This window comes from Aythya ferina, assembly GCF_964211825.1.
Source record: "Aythya ferina genome assembly, chromosome: 1".
Classification (NCBI taxonomy): domain Eukaryota; kingdom Metazoa; phylum Chordata; class Aves; order Anseriformes; family Anatidae; genus Aythya; species Aythya ferina.
The window spans coordinates 79296495-79318908 of NC_140296.1; the positions used below are offsets into that span (position 1 = coordinate 79296495).

Below are 22414 nucleotides of genomic sequence, written 5' to 3' on the forward strand. Positions count from 1 at the left end.
TTTTTCTTTCCTCCAGTGGCAAATATAAATGTGTAAATGGCTTTGTAATTGCAGTATGTTGCAAGCAGAGAAGCTCAGCAACCTTATCTTACGAGACAAGATTTGCTCTGATTCAGAATAGATTGATAAGGGATTCCAGCACAAAGGTGAGGTAAATCAATGCACATCACCTGCAATAAGGATAACACTTGTAAACTGACAGGGGAAAAGATAAAACCTGTTATGAGAAACAGCTGAGGAATTTATTCACTTTTTTATGTTTTGTTTTGGTTTGTTTTGTTTTTCAGGAAGTGATATATGGTAACAGTGTTGTTTACACCTATGGATGCCTTTGAAGCAATGTATCAGCACTGGTTATCTTGTAGAAGCTTCTAAGGTAAATAAAATATTTTGTGCTAATATCGCTATCTGCACAAGATTACAGACGTATACCAAATAACATCTCAAAATAAGCAAGCCACTTCCCAAATTGTAGTTTCACAAGTCACCAAAATCACCTCAGAGAACCCCACATCCTCAAAGCCTCCTGCAACCATCTTACAGGAGGGCTCCTCCTGCTGCTCTTCTTCTTTTTGAACTCATAAGAGAAAGAACCCAACTGCATTAGTTGTTTGAATATCACTCTTCCATTTAACAGCTCCGGTCACAGGGAGATTGAGCAGTTCCTGAGTGGGAGGGTGATAGCTGTAGAGCTTCTTATGGTTTGAGGGGCACACTGAAAACAATTTCGTAATTCCTTCTGGAGTTCCCCTGGAATGGAGTTCCCCTGTCCTGAAATGTAATTTTAATGATTTCTCACAGCTTATGACTGAAGACTGGTTTTCTTTTCCAGCCCACCCATGGTATTCAAAACACATGTTCATTCAGCAATTTAAGCAATTTGAGATGAAGATTTATATCTCAAAATATCATTAGCAATTACTAAAACAAGATGTACTATTACATTGTTGAATATGGGCATATTGGTCAGCTTTATTACAAACAATTTCAAATGAAATTGAAGCATCACATCTGTTGTCAGAGTAAATAAAAGAGTAAGAACAGAGACTCAGAAGCAAACAATAATTAACTGCTAAACAAATTCAGGTCTGAATTTATTGCTGGGTATATTATTTGTTATTCTCTGCTTTTAACTTGGGACTTTCAGCCAAGTAGTGCTTACTCAAAAATTACACTAACAGCCAATGAAAGCTTGGGCAAAGGAGCAGAATGTTTTTGGATCTGGGCCTGTGGAATCCCCCCCACACTCCAGCACTGAACTTTGAGCTGAGATCAAAAGCAGGTTCCAAATCACCATATGGATGTCCAGACCGTGGAAGCTCTCAGAAACATTTGCTGTCATCTTGGAAGAGGCCAGGATTTAACCCAAAGGTTTCACCAGGCCTAAAAAGGAGATCAGGATAGGGAAAGGGGAAGCAGAGGAGGAAAGGAAAGATTACAATGGATCCCAAAAGGATTTTAAATCAAGATGCAGAGTGGAAGATTGGTTATAGTTGTGTACAGACAAATAGCCATTTCTCAGGCCTATGAAAAAAAAATACTGACATGTCAAAATTTTTTATGAATTTAAAAACAGAAGTTATTAATTTTAAGCATACAGCAAAAAAATAAATTCCACAGCTGAAGACAGTATATTGAAGTTAAGCTGTCAGAAGACAATATATTGAAGTTTTAGGAAAATACAGTAAACAGGGATCATTACTTATCTGCTTTGAGTATTTCTGCCACTTCTATTTCTTTGTTCAACCGTAACAAAGAAAAGTTTTTAAATTAGCTATTTCTTTCAGAGGTAAAACATCCCAGTAATAAAGTATCTTATTTTTTCCAGCCTCTGAAATATATCAGTCATTCATAGGAAAACATATATACAGTCAGAGCACGCTTTTCAATGAAATTCATTTCTTTTAAAGGGTGAAACTAATATTATTTCCATAAAATTATTAAATGCTGATCTCTATTTTAAAAATACCATTTTTTATCAAGAAAGTGCTGTGTACTAGTGAGGCACTTTGCACTGGAATAGTTCGCTTAGTTTTGCAGTGAGATGGAAACACTAAGAAATTACCCCAGGAATATAATGGCTCATTCCTGTGTTTATGCGGGCACTTCTCTGAACAAGCAGTGGGTAAATTATTCCACAACATGCATGACTTGAGACCACGTGGAATGAACAAATTTTAGATTTTTTGAGTGTTTTAGTTAATTAACCATAACTGAAATACAGTGTACAGAGTTTGACTAAATAAATATGAATCATGTGCTTTGAGAAAGTTAGGGACATAACTAGGAAAAAACAAAACAAAACAAAACAAACAAACAAACAAAAAACACATAATAATCTGATAATAATCACCAGCATTAGGAGGTTGATGATTGTCTCCCACTAGAAAATGTAACTTTGGGTTTCTCCAACTCACCTGCTGAGGTTAATCATTATTCATAGGATGGCTTTTGTATTCATCATCCTGTCATGGACAGCTTTTAGAGGGAATGGTGAAAGGCAACACTCTTGGCAACAACATGGCCATTACACTGACTGGCCAGCATGGGGAAGGGCTCACTCACAATCTACTGAAGGTTAGCAAAACTCAGGCTGATGCTTGGACTTGATCATTTTGAAAGTCTCTGCCAACCTAGGTGATTCTATGGAATATGAACTGATTCTTATATGTGCTGAACAGATCTTCAAATCCAACAGATGCTCTCAGTGATTAGGTGGTGTTTTTCAAACAAAACAGCTGACAAAGAGTGAAGAGTATTGAACTGGTTTGTCTGTCTCTTGTTGCTTCTTCTCATTGCACTGGATAAGTATGCATTCCTACAATTTTACAACTTCCTCAGATTTCTCTGATGTAACTTCACCTTTCTCAACTGATTTGGGATCATTAAAGAAGCTATTATGTTATCAACATTTGGACACACCTGGCTGATGTGATCATTACGTTTCATACTTGGAAAAATAAAGGCAAAAAAATCTGTCAACCCCTCTCAAATTCACTCCCTTCTTTGATTTTCTACAAATCTTATCTATTAATCTACATTTAGGTTATTATTATTATTTTTTAATTGTAGTAGTGTAACAATACATTTCGTGACTGCTTAAATGAGGTTAAGAGGCAAATTCAAAGCAAAGTTTTTGAATTATTATGAGTAGCAATAAAATCCACTGCCAGTAAGTACAGTTGAATTAAGAGGAAGACTTAATTGCAGAAAGCTTAAAAAACAAAACAAAACAAAACAAAAAATTCAGCGCCTTATCCTCATAATTAGTCATCAAGTACTCAGCTAGAGGTGGTGGTAGTGGTAAGGGTTGTGGAGAGGAAATGCTTTATCTATGTTACAGAATTACTTGTTTGAATCTTTCAGACACCTGAAAGCTTTATCAAGGTGTGCTTTGCATCAGGGATGTGACTTTTATCCACAGATTATCTGACTTAGCAGAGATATATATGTTGGAAAAGAAAATATAGCTGTTCCCAATATGACAGAGGTAAAGTTAATTTTAAAAGTGACTGCCTTTCTGGTCCTCAGCATTTGATCACTGGGGTGAGAGGGGGAGGAAAGCATGAAGGCTCTCAAAGCACAGTGTTGATAGAGCCTATAGGGAGGGGACAGTACAGGCCGTGCAGAAACAGCAGAGTCCCATCATCCAGGTATTTGGGAAGATTTTGCAGCCTCTGTTTTTCCCCTTGTGCTTGAGAACATTTCAAAGGCAGTATCATAAAAGACATCACATGTTCAGTTCAAAATTGTAACTAGGGCTCTGAGAAGAGGGAAGGGGGCAGGTATGGAGACAGCAGACGTGGTTTTGAAGAACTCATTACAAAGCACTTTTCTTTATACCTCTCTGCAGAGGTAAGGATAGCAGCTGGGCAGATGATTCACCACCTCTCCACTTAAACAATGAGGAGGAGGATTAGTTAACCTGAGACTGCTTTATGAACCCATGGAACTGACCTAAATACCACAGTTAAGGAACAGGTTTTTGTGAGTGTGGGATTTCTAGCAGGAACTGGACAAATGCAGACCTGACACCCCAGCAGTCTTTGCTCTAAACATGCAACTGCCATCCTGCACCTATGAATTATGAATTTCTCAATGCATTAAAGGAGTAAGGTTGCCACATACCAGAAACCTGAGGTCACAAAAGACCAAAGTAGTATCACCTTCTTGAAGCAATAATTAATAAGACTAAAGAGCAGTATGAAACCTCCTACTCCTTTGCCTTTCCCCTGGGAGCATTTGATAGAGCCTTTCTCTTGGCTAGAAACTCGTACTGAATCAAGATGTTCACTTTGTTCCTACCCAGCGGCATGCCTAGAATACAGAGCAGACAACATCTGGGGAAAAAAAATCAAAACAAATAAATAAATAAATAACAAGATCCAAACCTAAAACAAACAAACTAAAAAAAAAAAAAACCACCTGCACTTGTGACTTTAGATCTATTCAAGATTTTAAATCCTTACATCGACTCTTACTTACCTCTGTCAAACTTCAGCTCTTCCAGGAAAGTAGGGAAGAGAGGAAAAAAAACCTTACCATTATCTGGATATTCCTTTTGCTGACCCTGTCATCTTTGTTAATAGTATTTAATGAGTAACTCAGTCACGGATAAACATGTTAGCATTATTATTTTGTCATCTTAGCACAGTCAGCATGATTCAAAACAGTCACAAGACTGTCACAGTTCCCAAATTATCAAAAGCTATGGGAAAACAATTAATTAGTAGCTGAGAGAGAAGGCTTAGCTGTTACTACCATGAATAATCCAGCAGCCTTTTGGTTGATCTGAAATGTATAAATACATACGTACACGTACTTGAAAAAGAAATATGGCCATCCAACAGAGAATGCTTTAATGCAGACAGGTTTCCCCTGTCTGAGAGGCCTGAAAACAACAGAGAAAATCACTAAAACAACTAATTTTATTTATTATACCATCTTGGCTGGAAAAACAGTCCTTTGAAACAATGCCTCATCTTACAGTCTTAAATCATGCAGACTTTAAAAGTGTTAAGACAGATGTAAGAGTGCATTTAGGCATGACAACTCATACTTCTTTTACCAGGCTTCTCTCTTACAGCCAAGTTTTTTCAAACAGCTGGTAGTAGAGCCATTGGAAGGTACGTATCTACATGTTACTGGCCAGAAAACTATAGCTGTCTGCCAGAAGTCACTGATGTTTGCTGGTTTTCAGAAATTAAAAACTACATTTTATTGACTCTTTGGGGTCAAGACAAGTTGGCTCTATCATTTGACTACCACCCACTCTTGTATCAACTTGCATAACTTGGACCATGTACAAGCAGGTAGCAGTTGCTATATGGAGGCAAAAACATTGCAGGGTTATATGTATGCACCTGATAAAGCAAAGGACCCTTACAAGGAATTCTCTGAACTACTGGCCTGGAAGTCAGAGCTCTGAGGGGTTGGGATCGGCCTCCCAGGATTTGCTCCTACTGAGTAATTACAAATAAGTGAATGTGTTGTGTGAAGTTACCTACTATTGGCAAGAGTTTTATTAACAAAAAGTGTTCTGTTGGTTGTGATCTGCATCTTCCCCAACCTGATCCACTGTTAGGGAAAAGCAAATTTACAGAATCGGGCATCCAAATATTTCATCAGGTATTTCTTGGCAATACCAATCCCCACCTAACAAGGACGGCTGCTACCATCAACCAATTTCCTTTCTCAAAAGACTTGCTTAAAGAAAACCACCTCTGTTCAGAGCAGCTCCATTTTCTGCATGATTCCTGGCCCAGAAAATATACCAGCAGAAACCTTCGAAGCATTTTGCCACATCAAAGAATCTCCCACATGTATACAGTGCATCTACCAATTGCATCACTTACTACCAACAAAAATTGTGCAATATCCTCATGCATTACCAGTCACTTGGGAACCTACTCTCAGGAGCGTCAGAAGTCTTAGGAAAGCTTATAATGACCTCACCTGAGGACCTGCAAACTAAGCATTCATGCCTCCGGAAGAGCTCTGTAGTAGAAACATGTTATATGAGCTCTTCTACTCTAAGGGAGAGCCACATAATTATGTGATTTCACTGCTGCTTTTCGGTATATAAGATAGGTAAGTTACCTAAAGTTACCTAAATAATAGGTAACAATTTCATGGAGTTGAAACTGGCAACTTCTGTCTTTTAGAAGCTTCTCTTTATTTGGTCAACTGTACTAGTTCAGCAAAGGGATTGATAAGAATACAGATGGAGGTTTCATTTTAGATCCAGAGACACACATGCTAAGATTAGTTACTGCATGACACCACGCTGCTACAACAAAAAGCAATTACTGGACTATTTCCACTGCTTTGCATAACCTCCTTCAAGTACCTTGTGACGAATAATAACTTTGTTGCTCTGAAAGTTCCTGCTCAGCTGGTTTACCTAGGCATCTTCTTTAACTGTAAACCACAAGGTTGCTTTTTTTTTTTTTTTTTTTTTTTTTTTTAAGTGCTTATAATTAGATATTTTCTTCTGGGAATTCCAGTGACAACAGATAGCCAAGCCCTGACAATGAGCTCTTAGCTTTGACTGTGGGCTGAACAGAATTGTGGCTTAACAACAAGGGCTTTTTCTCTCTGTGGGTGGTTTTAGTATTTCCTTCTCATCCAGTAATACAGAGTATCTGTTCTTAAGGCATTCTTGACAACTTCATGAAAATTTTCTTTGTCTGTATCCTAAAATAAAGACATTCATTACTTGTCACAGTGTCACAGAGGGGAAACTACCTCACTAAACAAAATTGAACCTTGGAAACACAAAAGTGTTTTCTTATTTACTGGTTTTCTATCCAGTGTTTTGCACATCTTTAGATGTGCACTACTTGAACTCTGGTTGCCAGTATGAGATGACATTTTGCACTGAAAAACATCACCATTTGAAAACAAATTCTTGGCATCTCTAATGCTTCTAGAGAACATACACAGAACTTTCTAATGTAAAAATGATACAGTATTCTTCTGAAATGTTCTTTTAGGTTAATAAATCTTTCGTTCTTCTCACCTAACTCTTACTGTCAGAGTGCATGCTGAAGTTCTTAACTATTAAAACTTTGTTTACAGGAGAACTGAAAAGCAAAGTCTTGACAACTTTAGAAAAATGGTGACAAACACAAGTTTTGCTTTGTTTTGCTTGCATAAGGCACAGAAAAAGGAAGCAAAAATTATCATTTATGATTTTCAAAGCTTTTTGCCACTTACAAAACTACAAAAAAAAAAAAAAATTGATAAAAACTGTCACAGCAAGTATTACCTGCAAGATCACAGGCAGCTCTCTTCTGGGATGCACAGATGCTATAGATTGCACCTCAAGTACTGTGTTCAGCTTTGGGTCCCTCACTACAAGGAGGGCATTGAGGCCCTAGAGCATGTCCAGAGCAAGGCTACGAAGCTGGTGAAGGGCCTGGAGGACAAGTCCTGTGAGGAACGGCTGAGGGAACTGGGGTTGTTTGGTCTGGAGAAGAGGAGGCTCAGGGAGACCTCGTTGCTCCCTACAACTACTTGAAAGGAAGGTGTGGGGAACTGGGGGTCAGCCTCTTCTCACAGGTAACTAGTGGTAGGACTAGAGGGAATGGCCTCAAGTTGTGCCAGGGGAGGTTTAGGTTGGAAATCAGGAGACATTTCTTCTCAGAAAGAAAAGCCAGGCATTAGAACAGGTTACCCAAGGAAGTAGTGGCATCACAGTCTCTGGGGGTGTTTAAGGAAAGGTTGGACGTGGTGCTTAGGGACATGGTTTAGTGGATGACATTGGTGGTAGGGGAATGGTTGGATCTTGGAGGTCTTTTCCAACCTTAATGATTCTATGATCTTCAAACAAGAAGCAACTCCATTGGCAAGGAGTTGTTTATTACTTAAAATGTTCAAGATAAGACAAAACCACTAAGCAGCTAGTATCAGCAGATAATCATTTACAACTGAGGGAATGAGCAAACAAATCTTATGTCTTTGAACCTGACTAAGGTCCAAGGAAGGACAGTTTCATCTACGATTTACCAACCAAATTAGTGCTATGACAGACTTATGGATGGGGATGGACCTCTCAAATCTAAAAGCATTTTATTACAGGGTGAATGTTCAGGAATACTTGGAATGTTGTAGTCTGCCTGATCTAGTTTCTCCAGCTCAAATAAGTTCTCCAAACTGTCTCAGATCTAATGGCGGCCTCTTGAAAAATTGGTCTGCAAGGTATGGTCAAGAGCTTTCTTCTTTAAGAGCTATCACTACATCTAAGTTATTTAAGATACTGGATCTATCATTAAAAATAGGCTGTTGCTGTTTTGAATTTGTCAAACCCCATACTTAAATTATGAATTAAAATTTTTTGCTTAACTTAGATCTAACTTTAGATTAGTCTTAAGATTTCTAAAAAGTTTAGCTTTGTCTGTGTAAGCAGTCATCTTATAAATTTAATAGGGTTATTTTGAACATTTGAACAGTACTTGCTTGCTATTTTTTTCTAATGTATTTCAAGATCGAGAATTACAACTTTGAAATAGCATTTATTAGAAAATATCTTAATGTATTTTAGAAATCTGTAACAAAATGACTCTTGAATACTCTTTTTTGCTGAAGTAGAAGTCACCAACCAAATTAGTTATTCTATAGTTATTTCTAGAGATTAAAAAAATATGAATAAGTATCTATGAAAATATAAATATTTAATTCTATATTTTTAATTAAAATTTTGTTCAAAATAAATAGTTTCTAGGACTTGTTCAGTCTCCACACAATCATATCAGAACTGAGCTGAGCTTCTGCTAGTTTCAAAGCCATTTCCTGGTAAAGGGCACCATTCATTGTTTGATTCATATTTAGCACACTCTCTTCCCGTTCATTCTGAAGCTTCATTCTGAATTGCTGAACTTTGTCCTCACTGTCCAGTAAAGAAGCCACAGGAGCATCACTGATTTTTTTGCCAGGCTCATTCTGCCTTGTCAAACTGTTTTCAGCTTTACTTTCTTTTGAGGAGAGAGAAGTCCGTGAGGTGAGCATTTCTTTTTCCAAAGCCAGCGCTAACTGCTCAGTAAGTACATCTTTGCTTCCAGATTTCAGGAGTTTTACATCACAACTTGGTGGGAGAACTTTAGTGAGGCTATGAAGGCACTGGAACAAGACTGTCAGACTTCTGTAAAATAAGAGTATTGTAATTAATCTACCTTGTATGTTCAAAATTCAGTAGTGGCAACTACAGTAACGCTACTTTAAATCAACCAGGGAAAAAACTTAAGATGATTATGGTTTTAAGTACTGTGTATACAGCATACACAACCATAAGCAAGGACTGTCTAATGGAGTGCACTTAGCCAATGTACACAAAAAAAAGTTTGTTCAGCAATATAAATAATCTACATTAAAATACATGCAGTTACATGAGCATCTCTTCTTTCTTTGAGAAGTATTTCATTGTATGTAAGGGCCACATGCGATAACACAAAGAAATATGCTTCCTGGTCTGCATGCAAAGGCAAAAAAAAATAAAAAGTCAATTATATTCATAGGTTGTTACTATCAGTAGATATGTACTGCACAGCTATTTGGTGGCTCACTACTTGTCTTTTTGGAATGGTCACTGGTAAGAAAGTGTTACACTTCAATTCAGATATTCAAAATTAGTAAGGATCCCGGATAAAATAGTGTTGGTGTACATCAGGGAACTGACTCCCTTAGACACCAGTATAGTGTATACGATGCAGTGACAGACTGACACACATTCTAAGAGGAATGCAGAGTTTTTCAAAATATTCTTATTTCCTGTATTTGGCCAGATGAGCTCTGCAGATGTCTTTTGATAAAAAAAAAAAAATTAAAAAAAAAATTGTTTCAGAACAAAAGACAAACAAAAAGCATCCACAAGCATCCGCAAATAGCTAGGTTTCCCACACTGATCAGAAAGGCATTTTTATTTGTAGTTCAAATTCAATTGTTTTTTAAAATTCTCTTAAAAATTTTCTTTAAAAAAACAAAAAAAAACAAAACACAAATATTATCAGCATATGTTCATATTACTCTAATAAGAATAATGAATATAAAATTATGATTGGCTGAAAAGAACAAAATAGTACCAAGCACATATTAAAGGAGACTAGAATATTTGGAATCCAATGTACTGCCAAAGACAAAATTAAATGTTACAACACATGCTCTGACATAGTTCTGATATGAAAATAGTTCTATGCAGCTGTAGGAAACAATATAAAGATGATCTAAAGCGTATATGTTAGATAAATATATTCCACACTTTTTGACCAATTTTACCTGCAAAATAGCGTTAGAACTCCTTCAAATGGACTTTTCAGGGTCCAGTTAAAAACTGTACTGTATACATTTCCTGCTTTATGACAGAACATATAGTCATGGCATTCTTTAAATGGTGTGCACTCCATTTCTCCAAGTAACCATGAATTTACTGAAGTTAGTGTGAAGTCAGAAGACTGAATCTGAAAGGAAAATCTCATAGATGCTGCAAGGACAGCGAGTATGTCTTCCATGGAACCTGCAAGAAAATACAGTAAAAAGATATTTGACCTAAATATTTTGATCAGGTTGCACGCAGTAAATGTGAATAGATTTTTGCTTCACACTCCTAGTGTTACTTGGAGAATCTGCACCTGCATTCAAGTGTTCTCTGGAAATTTTCTTCTCACCTAAATTCTTATACGTACTTCTGTCAAACAAAATGGTTACCTGATTAACAGTATCATCTGTATAAAAAAAAAAAGAGCTCTAAAGAGAAGCATCTCCTTGCCAAACGAATACTATTAATAGCCTCCTATTGGAGGCTAACACACTGGTGTTAGCTGATGGTATAGCATTAAAGGAAGAAATTGAAATTCTTTGAAAATGATCAGAAAGACATTTCACTACATTAGTAAAAGCCCAGTTCAAAACCAGTTGAATTAGGAACTTTGAAATAAAAAAAAAAAAAAAAAAGAAAAAAAAGATGTGAAGATGAGGAAAAGCTTCAATTACTTTGGTATTATTTGGAAAATAGTAATACTAAGTCAGAAAAGTGTGTCTAATCAATACTAAATATCTTAGATGAAAAAAAGCAGGATGCAGCTTTCCATGTTCAGACTTATCTTTAAAGTTAACCTTTCCAGATGCGCTTCAGCACCAATGCTATCACAAAACCTTACAGCAATGCTTTTTTCCATTTTGAAAAGTTTCTTCTGCCTTGTATTTCACCCATCTCTAAATTGAAAAAATCTCTGCAGTTTGCATTCAAAGAGAGAGACATAATTACACCCTGAAAACTTAGCCTCATCTAGAATAAACAGAAGAATCAACCACGTATTTATGAATCCAAATCACATCAAGCCATTTACCTGTACAGTAACTATTATCCCTTAGCATCTTTACTGAGTATTTTCCATCTGAGATATCTTCCAGACTTAATAAAACTTTCCCACAGAGTAAAGTGATCTTTTTGCTCTTCTGTAAACCATCATTCTGATGTTTTTGTTTCTTTGCATGTAGTAGAACTACGCAACATACACAATGAAATGCCAATAAGGGTGAAAGGCTGGTAACAGCAGTGACTGTCTTCGCTCCTTCCAGATTAATCTTTGAACATTTCTTATGAACCTGTTTTTTCAGATCATTCTTACTATGCAAGTCCAATTTCATCTTTTTCGGTGGAGGCTCAATTTGACACGAGGAAACAGATAATGCTGAGAAGGCTTTGTTCAGCTTAATGATTTTATTCCGACACTCAATAATTGGAGAAATTGAAGAGAAGTCTTGATCCACCACTAAAGATAAACTGACATCACTCAGTGACCTGTAAAAATCCATGTAAGATGACTGCACGCACAGAATGCATTTCGCCTCTGAGAAATAACCAAAACTTTTCAGACATATACAGACTTGTAAGACTACGAAACTCCAATATCATTCCAAATTAATTCAGAGAACACACAAAGAGTATATTTTGAATGACTGTTTCATCTAAGCTTGGTATTAAGAGCTTCTAGGAGTTCAATGAGTCTAACTCAAGTAATTTGGGCATTTCATTCCCCCAGAATATGTTGAAAATTCTACATAACTATTGCAGATACTCTACAGCTTTTGTAATCTATTTTTAAAATCCAAATCTTTTAATGATAAATTCAGAAAATATCAACTCTACTGTCTTTGAGGTTTAACTAAAAGCTATTCTAGTATTTTATATTGCTTTTTAGGTATTCAAACAAAAGTGTGTGTAGAGAGTAAAATAAAAGATTTAAAATACCATTTCCTTAAACATTCAGTAATTTCCTGAAATGTATGAAGTGCTTTGTTCATTCAACACAGGGTTCTTCCATGAAATCCTAATAGTACTGTTTCTGATCTTCTCTTAATGAAGATTATTTTTTTCTGTCAATCAACTCAGTCTCAAGATGTCACTGACACCTGAAAGTCTTATAAATGTCTAATTTTCTTCACAGAGAAGTATCACCACCTTACAGTGCAATCTAAAATATCACTATAATCTTGCATTAGTAGGAAGCCCAAAAAATAATCAGTAAAGACTTGCAGCTTTGGGGTAGAAAGAAGGAAAGCCCTTTTACCTGGAACCACAGGTTGTTGTATAGAGTATTGAACTGGAGACCAGAAGACCTAGATTCTGCTGCTAGCCTACCAGGTAACCTTTGACAAATGATCTCAGAAGATCTTCACAGATCTTTTCTCAGCTGTAAAAATGGGGGATAGGGCAATATTGCTGCTGATTTTTAAAGAACAGTTACAAATCTTGAAGGCTTCTGAAGCTATACAGGAATTAGGTATTTCAATTTCAAAACCAAATTGTCATCAAAGCTAAAAGAATAAGCACTGGAAAGGCAAAAGCAATCTCTTGCCTCAGTGGCTCTTAATAGGCCGTCAAGAAGACAAGGTCACCTTTCCTGTAAAGTTATAGCAACCTGGCAGTTGAGCAATAATATACCCACAGCTCCAACAGAGCAGCCAAAGGGCCTAATAGGTCAGCTCCCTCACAGCCACTGGAATTATTTTCAGTGGCATCAACACTCTTTAAGCTTACCCTAGCACAGTCTCAGCTACACAGCATGTGGGAATATAGGTCAAAAGGCAAGTTCTGTCTCCACCAGCATAAGTTTGTTTAATGTAATCCTGCTTTTTTAAAAAGTATGCTCCAAATTATCTCCCTCCATCTAAGAGGGAAATGACATCAGTAGTAATTACTACCAGAACTAAGCAATCATAATGTACAAAATAAACAAATCATTATAACAACAATAAGAATAAACAAACAGTTTTGAAACTTTAAGTATTGAATGCGTCTTTGTTCCATGTAATTTACATAATAAATTGGCTTAGCAAATACTTTATTTGATTGGATATTGACTTTAGCATCGCTGAACACTATTAAGTTGATCAGAGAATTTAAGATGTTTTCTTCTGCACTTCTTTTTAAGCAAATCGCATTCTAGGAATGGCAAGATATTAACACTAAGGCTGCAGGCATGTTATAGCTAGGACAGAACTAAATTTACACTACTTGCTGACATCAGTATACCTTATGCTAATAGGAACTATAGAGAACCATAATTGTTGTCAAAGAAATCTGTTATAAAAAGTCTCCAGTAACGACGTAGTTATATTGATGCAGCTAATTTTTGGCTATATAACGCATTTTTTGCACAGTGCTAGAGAGAGACAAGCTGCAGCAACAACACTGGCAAGACACACACATGAAACAATTTATACACACAATGAGAAAAGTCAAATCTCAAAAATCCACTCTTGCTACTGCAGGGCTTAACTTGTAGTCTCAATTTCTATAAAACTACAGAACAAAATTATTAGATTCGTATACTTACAAGGAAAACGATTCAGTTAGTTTTACTCCAACTACCAAGCTTTCACCCACAACACGCTGCCACAATTTCTCTACGAAGTGGTCTGGAACTTTAGATGTCGATGATGCCTCTTTACTAAGAGAATGAGGAGGATTTTCTACATCATCCCAGAGAGAGACAAGACCTTCCTTACAGAAAAATGTTTGTTTAGATAAATTAAGTGCATATACTTGTTCTTTTGATATTGCATTATTTAGTGTTTTGCCAGAAGTGATCCCTGGAAGTGCTTTTAAGATACATAGAATGAAATCTATATAAACTAGTTTGTTCTCTAGAATAGATTTAAAATATATAATCGCCTTTTCTTAAAACACAAGCTGTCATGACAAAAACAACTCATTCTCTCCCAAGCAGCATGAGTATACATCTTGTACTGTAATATAACTAATTATCCTGAGAAGACTTAAGGTATTAGAAGTTATATTATATTATTGCATTAATTGCTTAAAATTTGCCATCTAAACCTGGCTGAAGGGGACCTGAAGGGGACAACAACATTAACTGAAATATCAAGTGTATTTCAGGTAAGTTAAGATGTTTATTTAAAGAAACATACTAAAATAACATTTGAATAAACCTGATCACCTTTTTAGCTTCAATTCACTCTGCCCCTGTTACAAAATCAATTTTGCTTACACAAATCTATCACAGCTAATTTTTCATATCAAATAACTGTCCATGATCTAACATGTTATCTAGGCAACTGTGCCAATTAGGACTGTACGCTCCCCCTGCTGTTTGTCACTAACTCTTTGTTAGAGTTTACACCTCCATCCAACCTAGTCAGGAGGTACTGTGTGAATCAATTTCAAGGAAAATCAATTAAATTTACTCTTATCTACATACACTGACATGTTAAGAGAATGAACCAGACTTTACTTAGAGCAAATTAGTGAGTTTTGATAGTGGCAATCCCTACTGATAAAAGTAACAAGTGGTTGAGGGAAGCACCCTGTACTCAGCAGAACTCAGAAGTGGTCTGTGCTCTCCTCTGCTTTTTACCTTTTTTGCAGTTGGTAGAATATGGCTTCTTTCTTCAACAAGGTCTATTAATGCTCTGCATGATTCAATAAGAACCCTCTTTTTGAGGCCTAAATGCTGCTGGAGCTCTCGAACAGAAGAAAGACCAACCTGTAAAAGATAAAAATGATTATCAGACTTTGGCTTTAGTCTACAGCAAGTAAGAACTGTTATTGAAGTTACCAAGATATCCTTTAGCTTTCCATTTTAAGCAAGCATCATGACCTTTTGTTCCTCAAAAAGAGCTTCTAAAAGTTGTCCGGGTCAGGTTACTCTGCTGCCAAAATATGAATCTAAGAGTCCTGGCCTCTTAAAATTAAAGCTTGATCTGAACTTAAACTTCTAAAGTAAATATTCTCAAATCAGGTAGGTAATCTCCTTCATTATTGCTCCTACTTTTGTAACGACATCAATTTTGATTTTTTATTAGGACTTGTAGTGATTATTATTCAAGTAAATATATTGAGGAGTCGACAGTTTTACAGACAAATATGTAGGCTAATTCTCAGCTTAAAAAAAAAAAAAAAGCATGCCAGCTCCAGATTTTAAGTTTAAGAAAACTCCTCAAAACTGTCCTCTGGAAGACAAGATCCCAAGAAGTCTGCAAAAGACGTGAGAACAAAGCTTATCATTAGAACTGAAAAACAGCCTCTAAACTAATAAAGAAGTAGAAAGACATCCAGATAAGTCATCACCAACTGGCAAGACTGAATAAAAAGCACTTCAAGTAACAGAAATGATGCCATTTGCTCAAGCTGCAACAGCAAAGAGCATTTAGAGCAAGTAGTACCCATCATAAAACAAAATGATTCACCACCTATCAAACCATGTGTCCAAAGTACCAGATTCCACAAAATACTCCAATGCCAGATTTAGGGTGGGGAAAGAAAAGGAAAAGTTAAGAAGAAAGATGTTTCTACAATCTCTTCCTAATTGCAGTTATCAGAATACCAAAACATTACTCAGTCCCACTGGTGAATAACTCCTGAGTGAGCAACTGAGGTACAGAAAACAAACAGGAAAGCACAGACTAAAAGTCATAATGGCCAAAGATTCACTCATCTATGCTTGCTGACCCATCTAACTTTTGCAAGTGCTTCTTCCCCTCACAACGCAACAGGAATGAGAACTGAAATTTATCACATGGCAAAACTAGACTAACATGTGGCTACTGTTGTCTCTGCAAGAAGGGAAATGCACATTCTTTGTCTCATATCCCAAGATGTGCTGACCAACAAGTGTCGGCAGAAGTCACAACTTTTGCGCTGTGGAACTGAGAAAATAAGAGTGCATCACTTTAAAACAGAAGATAAATACCAACATAAAACCATTGCAGTACAGAGTTGAATACAACAGAGCTAAGAGAAAATCCAGCATAAACAGCAGAACAGATGAATCACTGTGTGAAACAAAACAAATTAAGGCAGAGACTTAGTGTCAAGTAAAACAGCCAGTGCTTTGACACGCTGCAATTAAAGTTACAATATTCATAATTAAATAAATAAATAAATCTAAAACTACCAAGAACTGTGGCCTTTTTGTAAAGGGCAGAGAATGAAAAGGAAGATTCATTATAAGACTTAAAATACTGTGAAAAGTAAAGGTGAAACAGAAAAAGTCGACAAAGCCAAAGGGAAACCTAATTCAGAGGCCTAGAATCTGAAGCTGCTGCTATAGTAAGTAACAGGCTCTGTGGTTTTCTAGTGACTAAAATCCATTATGAAAAAACAAACTGAAAAAAGGGTCGATTTACAGCAAAGATAGAAGAATAACTACTGAAAGTTCAGACTAAACACAGTAATAAAACACAGTAATAAAAATTAGTTGTACATAACATTTCTTGAATACTTCCCACCCACTACTGAATCAACATTACTAGGACGGGAACAGAAACAATTAGACATTGTAGCAATCCAATAAATCAGAAGGATGTGAGAAAAACAAAAACAAACAACAACAACAACAACAACAACAAACACCAACCCTGCCCTGAAACAGGCAAGCCGAGTTGAAGGAAGCAATTTTATCACAGTCAAAAGAACATGGCATTATAATCCTTACAAAATTGTTCAGTAGCTGGATATAGAACAGGCCAGCACTCCTGCCAGAACAGCCAACTAAAATCATCAGAAACCCTGTAACTGTGGCTGTTGTAGCGTAGCTGCACTACTCTGCCAAAGGAAGTTTTCTTCAGAAGATACTGTAATGAATGTTAAGGAAGAACGAAGGAAGAATGAATGCATGAGAAACTTAGAACAGTTCCAAAAATACACTTCCAGATTTTTCAGTTTTACCATCTGCAAAATGCAGCTTACACGCATTACTGTGCATAACTTAAATGCAGCCTATTCCTATGGAGTGGAGCTCAACTTAGTCCTGCCAAAGTTTTCACGTGGCTAGAAAACAGCTATGCGAGTGTAGAATATTTAGGGGTAAAAACAGAGGTATGAGAAAGGGCTGCATTTGCTATTTCACTTTGTCCTAACATAGGAGATAGCACAGAGACTGTCAAAGCATGATTAGATTGCAAAATTCTACAGGACCCAAATTTTGATGATGAGTATTAGAGCCCCCACTCCAAGGCTAAATAACTTTTGCACATTTCCAAGCTAAGCAGGATCCATGCACTATTGTATCAAACAACCATCCTTGAAATTCAGTAATAAATCAGATTGCAACAAAGCAGCAACAGCACTTTACTATTCAGGGAAACACACAAAACAGCGGAGATCTCAACAGGGAAGCAACACCAAGGCACCTACGTCCAAATTCATCACCATGGCAATGGCAAAGATTTACAGCATTAAAACATAAGAGGATTTTTGATTTGCTTGTAGTGCTTGTGCTAGCATGTGGTTTTGGAAATTAGAGATCTACTACTTAAAAATATATATATTTATGATGGATTCTGTGTCTCTGTCAGAAGGACTGTATCAGCAGGTGATACATGAGAACTTCAGCCAGTGGCTTGCTTCTACCAGAGCCAATAGAATGTTCAAAACAGAGTATTCATTTGATCCTAGCACAGATCCACCAAGATGTAAAACAGAAAACCAGCTGGTATTTAAAAAGAACAATGTCAAAAGACAAGTTACATAAAACATTTCGCAGTCAGTGGCAGGGCAGACATCTTCATGACCAAACTGGAAGGATCAACAAACAAGAGGGAAAACTAATGTCTGTCTGGCAGAGGGAGAAAGTAGCTTACTAAATAAGGACAGACTATAGGAACAAATAATTCAATTTTAAAATTTGACTACCAAAAGAATCTAAAAAGAGAAAGTAGTGTATTGTGAAGGAAATATGCACTTTATGTGAAAGCCAATAAGCCTCTAATGCACAAAGCAAATAGCTGTGAAAATCTAGGGTTGGAACGGACCTCCTGAGGTCTTTGGAATTAATCAAAATACTTTCTTCTGCCTTCCAGGAAAGACAAATCCATTTTTCAGTGTTTTCCAAGAAACAGTTATTATCTTTTGAATGACACAACTTCAAACATCTCTTCTGTCATTAAAAAATAGAAAAATCTCCTTTTTCAGTCTTTCCGTAATGGATCAGATTCCTTCTTTTATTTGAGTCCTAAATTTTTCCCAGTCAACTTGCAAATTTTTTTTTTTGCAGTCAACTCAACAAATTTTTAAGGGCTGGAGATCTGCCACAACACTGGTTTTCACTAGTTCTCAAATGAACAGAATAATTACCTTCTATGTCATACTTAAAGCATTCTCAGCAAACTAACAACATTCTTACATCATTGTCTCACTTTGAGATTTATACTATCTCCTTAAGTTTCTGGGTTTTGCTGTTGTTTTTAATTTTCCTATTTGGTCAATTGCTAGCCATCTACCTTAGACCAAGGTAACTACACACAGTACTGAAAAAGAACATATTGGAGAGCACGCTGGAGGTTTACTAGCAGGATGAAAGTTAGAAAGTTGCATTTTCATGTTTCACTAGCAGCCAACAATATATTCCCATCATTACTTATACTCTAGCAAGTTTCCCCCAGCTTGTTTTATAAATGAAGCTAGTTAAAAGGATGCATTTTAACTTCAATCATTCTACTTTGCAATATTAGCCTAAGCTAATAACTATAAGCCGCTAATAACTGGAAGAAAATCATCAGCAGGTGATGAAATAACCATGGTCACTAAGTAGGGCAGAAATCAAAATTGACTTGACTGAAGTCCAAAGGAAAAGTTGATTCTTTCAGGATTAGCTGCTGCTCATTGGCACTCTTTTGGGAACCTGTCACTACGCTGGCTCAAAGCACATAATGCCGAGCAAAATAAGTAGCCACTCTGATTTTATAAAACTGGTTGTTCAATATCTAACAGTAAAATGACTGTTACAAAGCCTTTAAAAAATGGCTTCAGCATTATCTCAAAATTTTAAATAAAATTAGACCCTTCTGATTACCCATATGCGTTTATAACTGAGAGAACTAAAGCAGACTACCACCATTTCAGGAATGGACACTAAATAACATTGTTTTCTCCATTAATCACTTCTCCAATAAAAACAGTAACAGTATTGTTAACCTTACCCTTTGGGTAATGTAATGATAAAGTAACGTGGAGAGAATACAGAAAATACAGAGAACACAGAAAATACAGAGTACTATGTACAGAGTACTAAATACAGAAAATACAGAGTACTATGGAGTACAAACCTGTAATCTTTTTTCAAGAGCTTGGATGGTAAGCAAACCATTCTCTTGCAATCCTTCTGCAGCAGGAACATCATCTTTGTAATTAATACCACTCTAAAAAAAATAAGTTAAAAAAGTAAAAAGCTGAAAGAAAGGTACAGGCTATTACATCCTACTAAAATAAAGGGGGGGGGGTGACAGGGAACACCATAAGAGTAACCATATGCATTCTAAAAGAAAAGTCTTATCTTCTGAAAGCAATTAGCATTTGGTAGTACATAACAAAAAGGCCCAATTACGAGAAGATAATTGATAATTTACCTTAATTTTCTTAGCTAAAAGCTAAGCATTGTAGCAAACTTGTTGCACATCTGAAACATTTTCAACCACATTATTTTAAATTCCTGACAGAATACTGATGCTGTCCAGAAAGCAAAACAATCTCCTCAGATAACTTACATTGCAATTCAGAGTCAGAGAGTGTTGTATTCAAAATTCGGGGCATTTTGCAACAGACATCCAATTTCACTTTGTACCAGTATCTTAATAATTTCTTGAGGTTTCTTGATTTAGTAAGCACAGACTGTGCAGCTGAGAAAAGGCAAACTGAACTTACTTCATAGTTGACTTTTCCCAAATCCGTTATTTTGAATGTACTTAACAAGTCTGTACTGGAGTCATCCTTAAAAAGCAGCAACAGTTGGTCAGTTCCACAGCCAACAAAATCATCTACCAGAACAGACTTCACCTTCTGCCACTTGGAAGCAACCTACAGTAGAAGTTTCAAAATACATATATTGGAATAAATCTTGTACGTGAGATGTTGTTTTGATGAAGTTTGCTTTTTAGAATGAGGCACCCTAACTGAGTGTCTGGAATACAGTGATTTCATAAATTTCAAGATCTTAATCCATTGTTTGGAGCCTCTGTAACACTGGGAAAGCCTAGCCGCTCCTCTTTGAAGACCACTTTCCAGAACACAGGTGGCAAAGACTACACTTTTTCAGTGTAGTCAAACAGATGAATAGCTGAAAGCTGTGCAAGTTATTCAGAATGCATAATAATTTCAGATCACTTACAGATATTCTACCTTTAACATTCAGAAAAATGTGTAGCTATACATAACAAAGGTAACTGAGATGTAAAGCCAAAATTGTACAGTAACAATATCTATAAAATGCTGAGGACCAGACACTTTCATTTCCTGAGTTATGTGACTTCTTGACAGAGTATTACAAAACTCTAGCAGTTTTGTAACTACTGACTTCAGGAAAGAAAAGCAAGGTTGGAGTTACATGATCTTTGTGGTCCCTTCTAACACAAGCTATTCTATGATGTCTTAGAAACAGTGTGGGTTTTTTTTGTGACTGGGAAGTAAGACTCAAAAGCTTCTCAATTTCAAGAAGGTTATGCTTTAAAATGATACAAATTTACTATCATTTTAACCTAAAATACGTAAACCCATTCGTAACTATCTTATAACTTTAAATCCTCATTCTATGGAAGTTTTTAATTATCAGCAGAAGCTTTGGCCTAGGCTTATAAAAATGCATTATTAAATACTAGAATGCAGGATTTATTTTCGAGTCTGTAAGAAATAAACGAAAGTTTTTCATTACTCATACTTAAAACAGGTTATTTTAACACAATCAATAACAACAAAAAGGTGTTATAGGACCTGAACATGTAGGCTTTTCACTTGCAGAAGCTTCAGATAAGACAATATGTACAAAAATAAAGATAGGATAGTAAAAGGAAGCTACTGAAGGCCACAAATACCTGTAAGTTCTCACTCCGTACAACACACACATTCCCAGAGGCAAAAGACACAATAAATAGCAAATGATTGCCACTGGTTACAGCTGTTTTTATTGACCACGGCTTCTCATAAGGAAGCTCGCAAACACCTTTAGGGTGACCGTCTTGGAACCAGATGAGTTGATTCTTGTGGGTGATGGCAACCACCGATGTCCTGAGCTGCTTTTTCAGCATCTCGCTCTTACAGACGTGGGCAGAGGACACCACTCTGCTGTACGCGTGGGGCATGAAGCACGTGCTGGCCAGCATTTTCTGCGCTTCGATGGCGTAGCCGAAGAACTCGGTGCCCCAGATGGCTCTGTCCGAAGCCGAGAGCCCATCCTCAGCTTCGCCCTCTTGCAGGCGAGCGGTTCTCACCCCTAGGACTACAGTGCCTTCCCCTTCGATTTCCCCTGCCCACACCACAGAAGAAAGTTGAACGGGCGGGCTCAGCACCGTGCTGGTGCCGGGGGAGATGTAGAAGAGCCTGTCGGCGTGCCTCCACAGCACCGCGGGGCCGCCGAGCAGCCTGACGTCCTCCTTCAGCTCGTAGTCCAACTCGAACCGACAGCAGAGCTCGAAGCGGTTGGAGCCGTGCACGGCGAGGAGCAGGTACTCGACGGCCTCGCTCCCCTTCCTCCTCCTTAGCAGCACGAAGGGCAGCACCACCCCCGTGGCGGCGTGCGCGGCGCAGCCGCAGCAGACGATGGCGGCGTCGCGGCGCCGGCCCCGCAGCCCGAACGCCCCGCTCGAGCCGCCGCCGAAGCGCCCGCCGCCCAGCGCCGTCCTCCTCAGGCGCAGCTCCGCCTCCGCCAGCCACAGCACCAGCACCTGCCCGCCGTAGGGCAGGGCGTGCGCCCCGCCGCCACCGCCCGGGGACCCCGCGGCCATTCCTGAGGCAGCAGCGGGGCCGTTGGAGCCCCAACGGAATTAACGGAAAGCGGGGGGGGGGGAGGGGAGGGAGGGGAGAAGAGGAGGCGGCGCGCACCCGTCCGAACCTCCCGCCGCCGCCGCCGCGCGCGGGGCACGACGGGAGGAGGGCGGGAGGGGGCGTGACCTCCTATCACAAGCC

The 22414-nt window shown here is 37.7% G+C and overlaps 1 protein-coding gene and 1 long non-coding RNA gene across 2 annotated transcripts in view; both read right to left on the reverse strand.

Annotated features, from left to right (window-relative positions):
* The window catches only part of LOC311436587, a 208475-nt gene that overhangs the window by 80438 nt on the left and 105623 nt on the right, over nucleotides 1-22414 (reverse strand). The window lies entirely within an intron of this gene.
* On the reverse strand, nucleotides 8497-22274 carry FANCB (FA complementation group B). Its single transcript, XM_084506736.1, has 8 exons — nucleotides 21325-22274; nucleotides 20162-20314; nucleotides 19567-19659; nucleotides 14877-15005; nucleotides 13836-14002; nucleotides 11343-11797; nucleotides 10273-10510; nucleotides 8497-9142 (listed from the first exon to the last, which is right to left on the reverse strand). Exons 1-8 carry the CDS (start codon nucleotides 22231-22233, stop codon nucleotides 8722-8724), a joined length of 2565 nt encoding a protein of 854 aa, XP_084362862.1. The 5' UTR covers nucleotides 22234-22274; the 3' UTR covers nucleotides 8497-8721.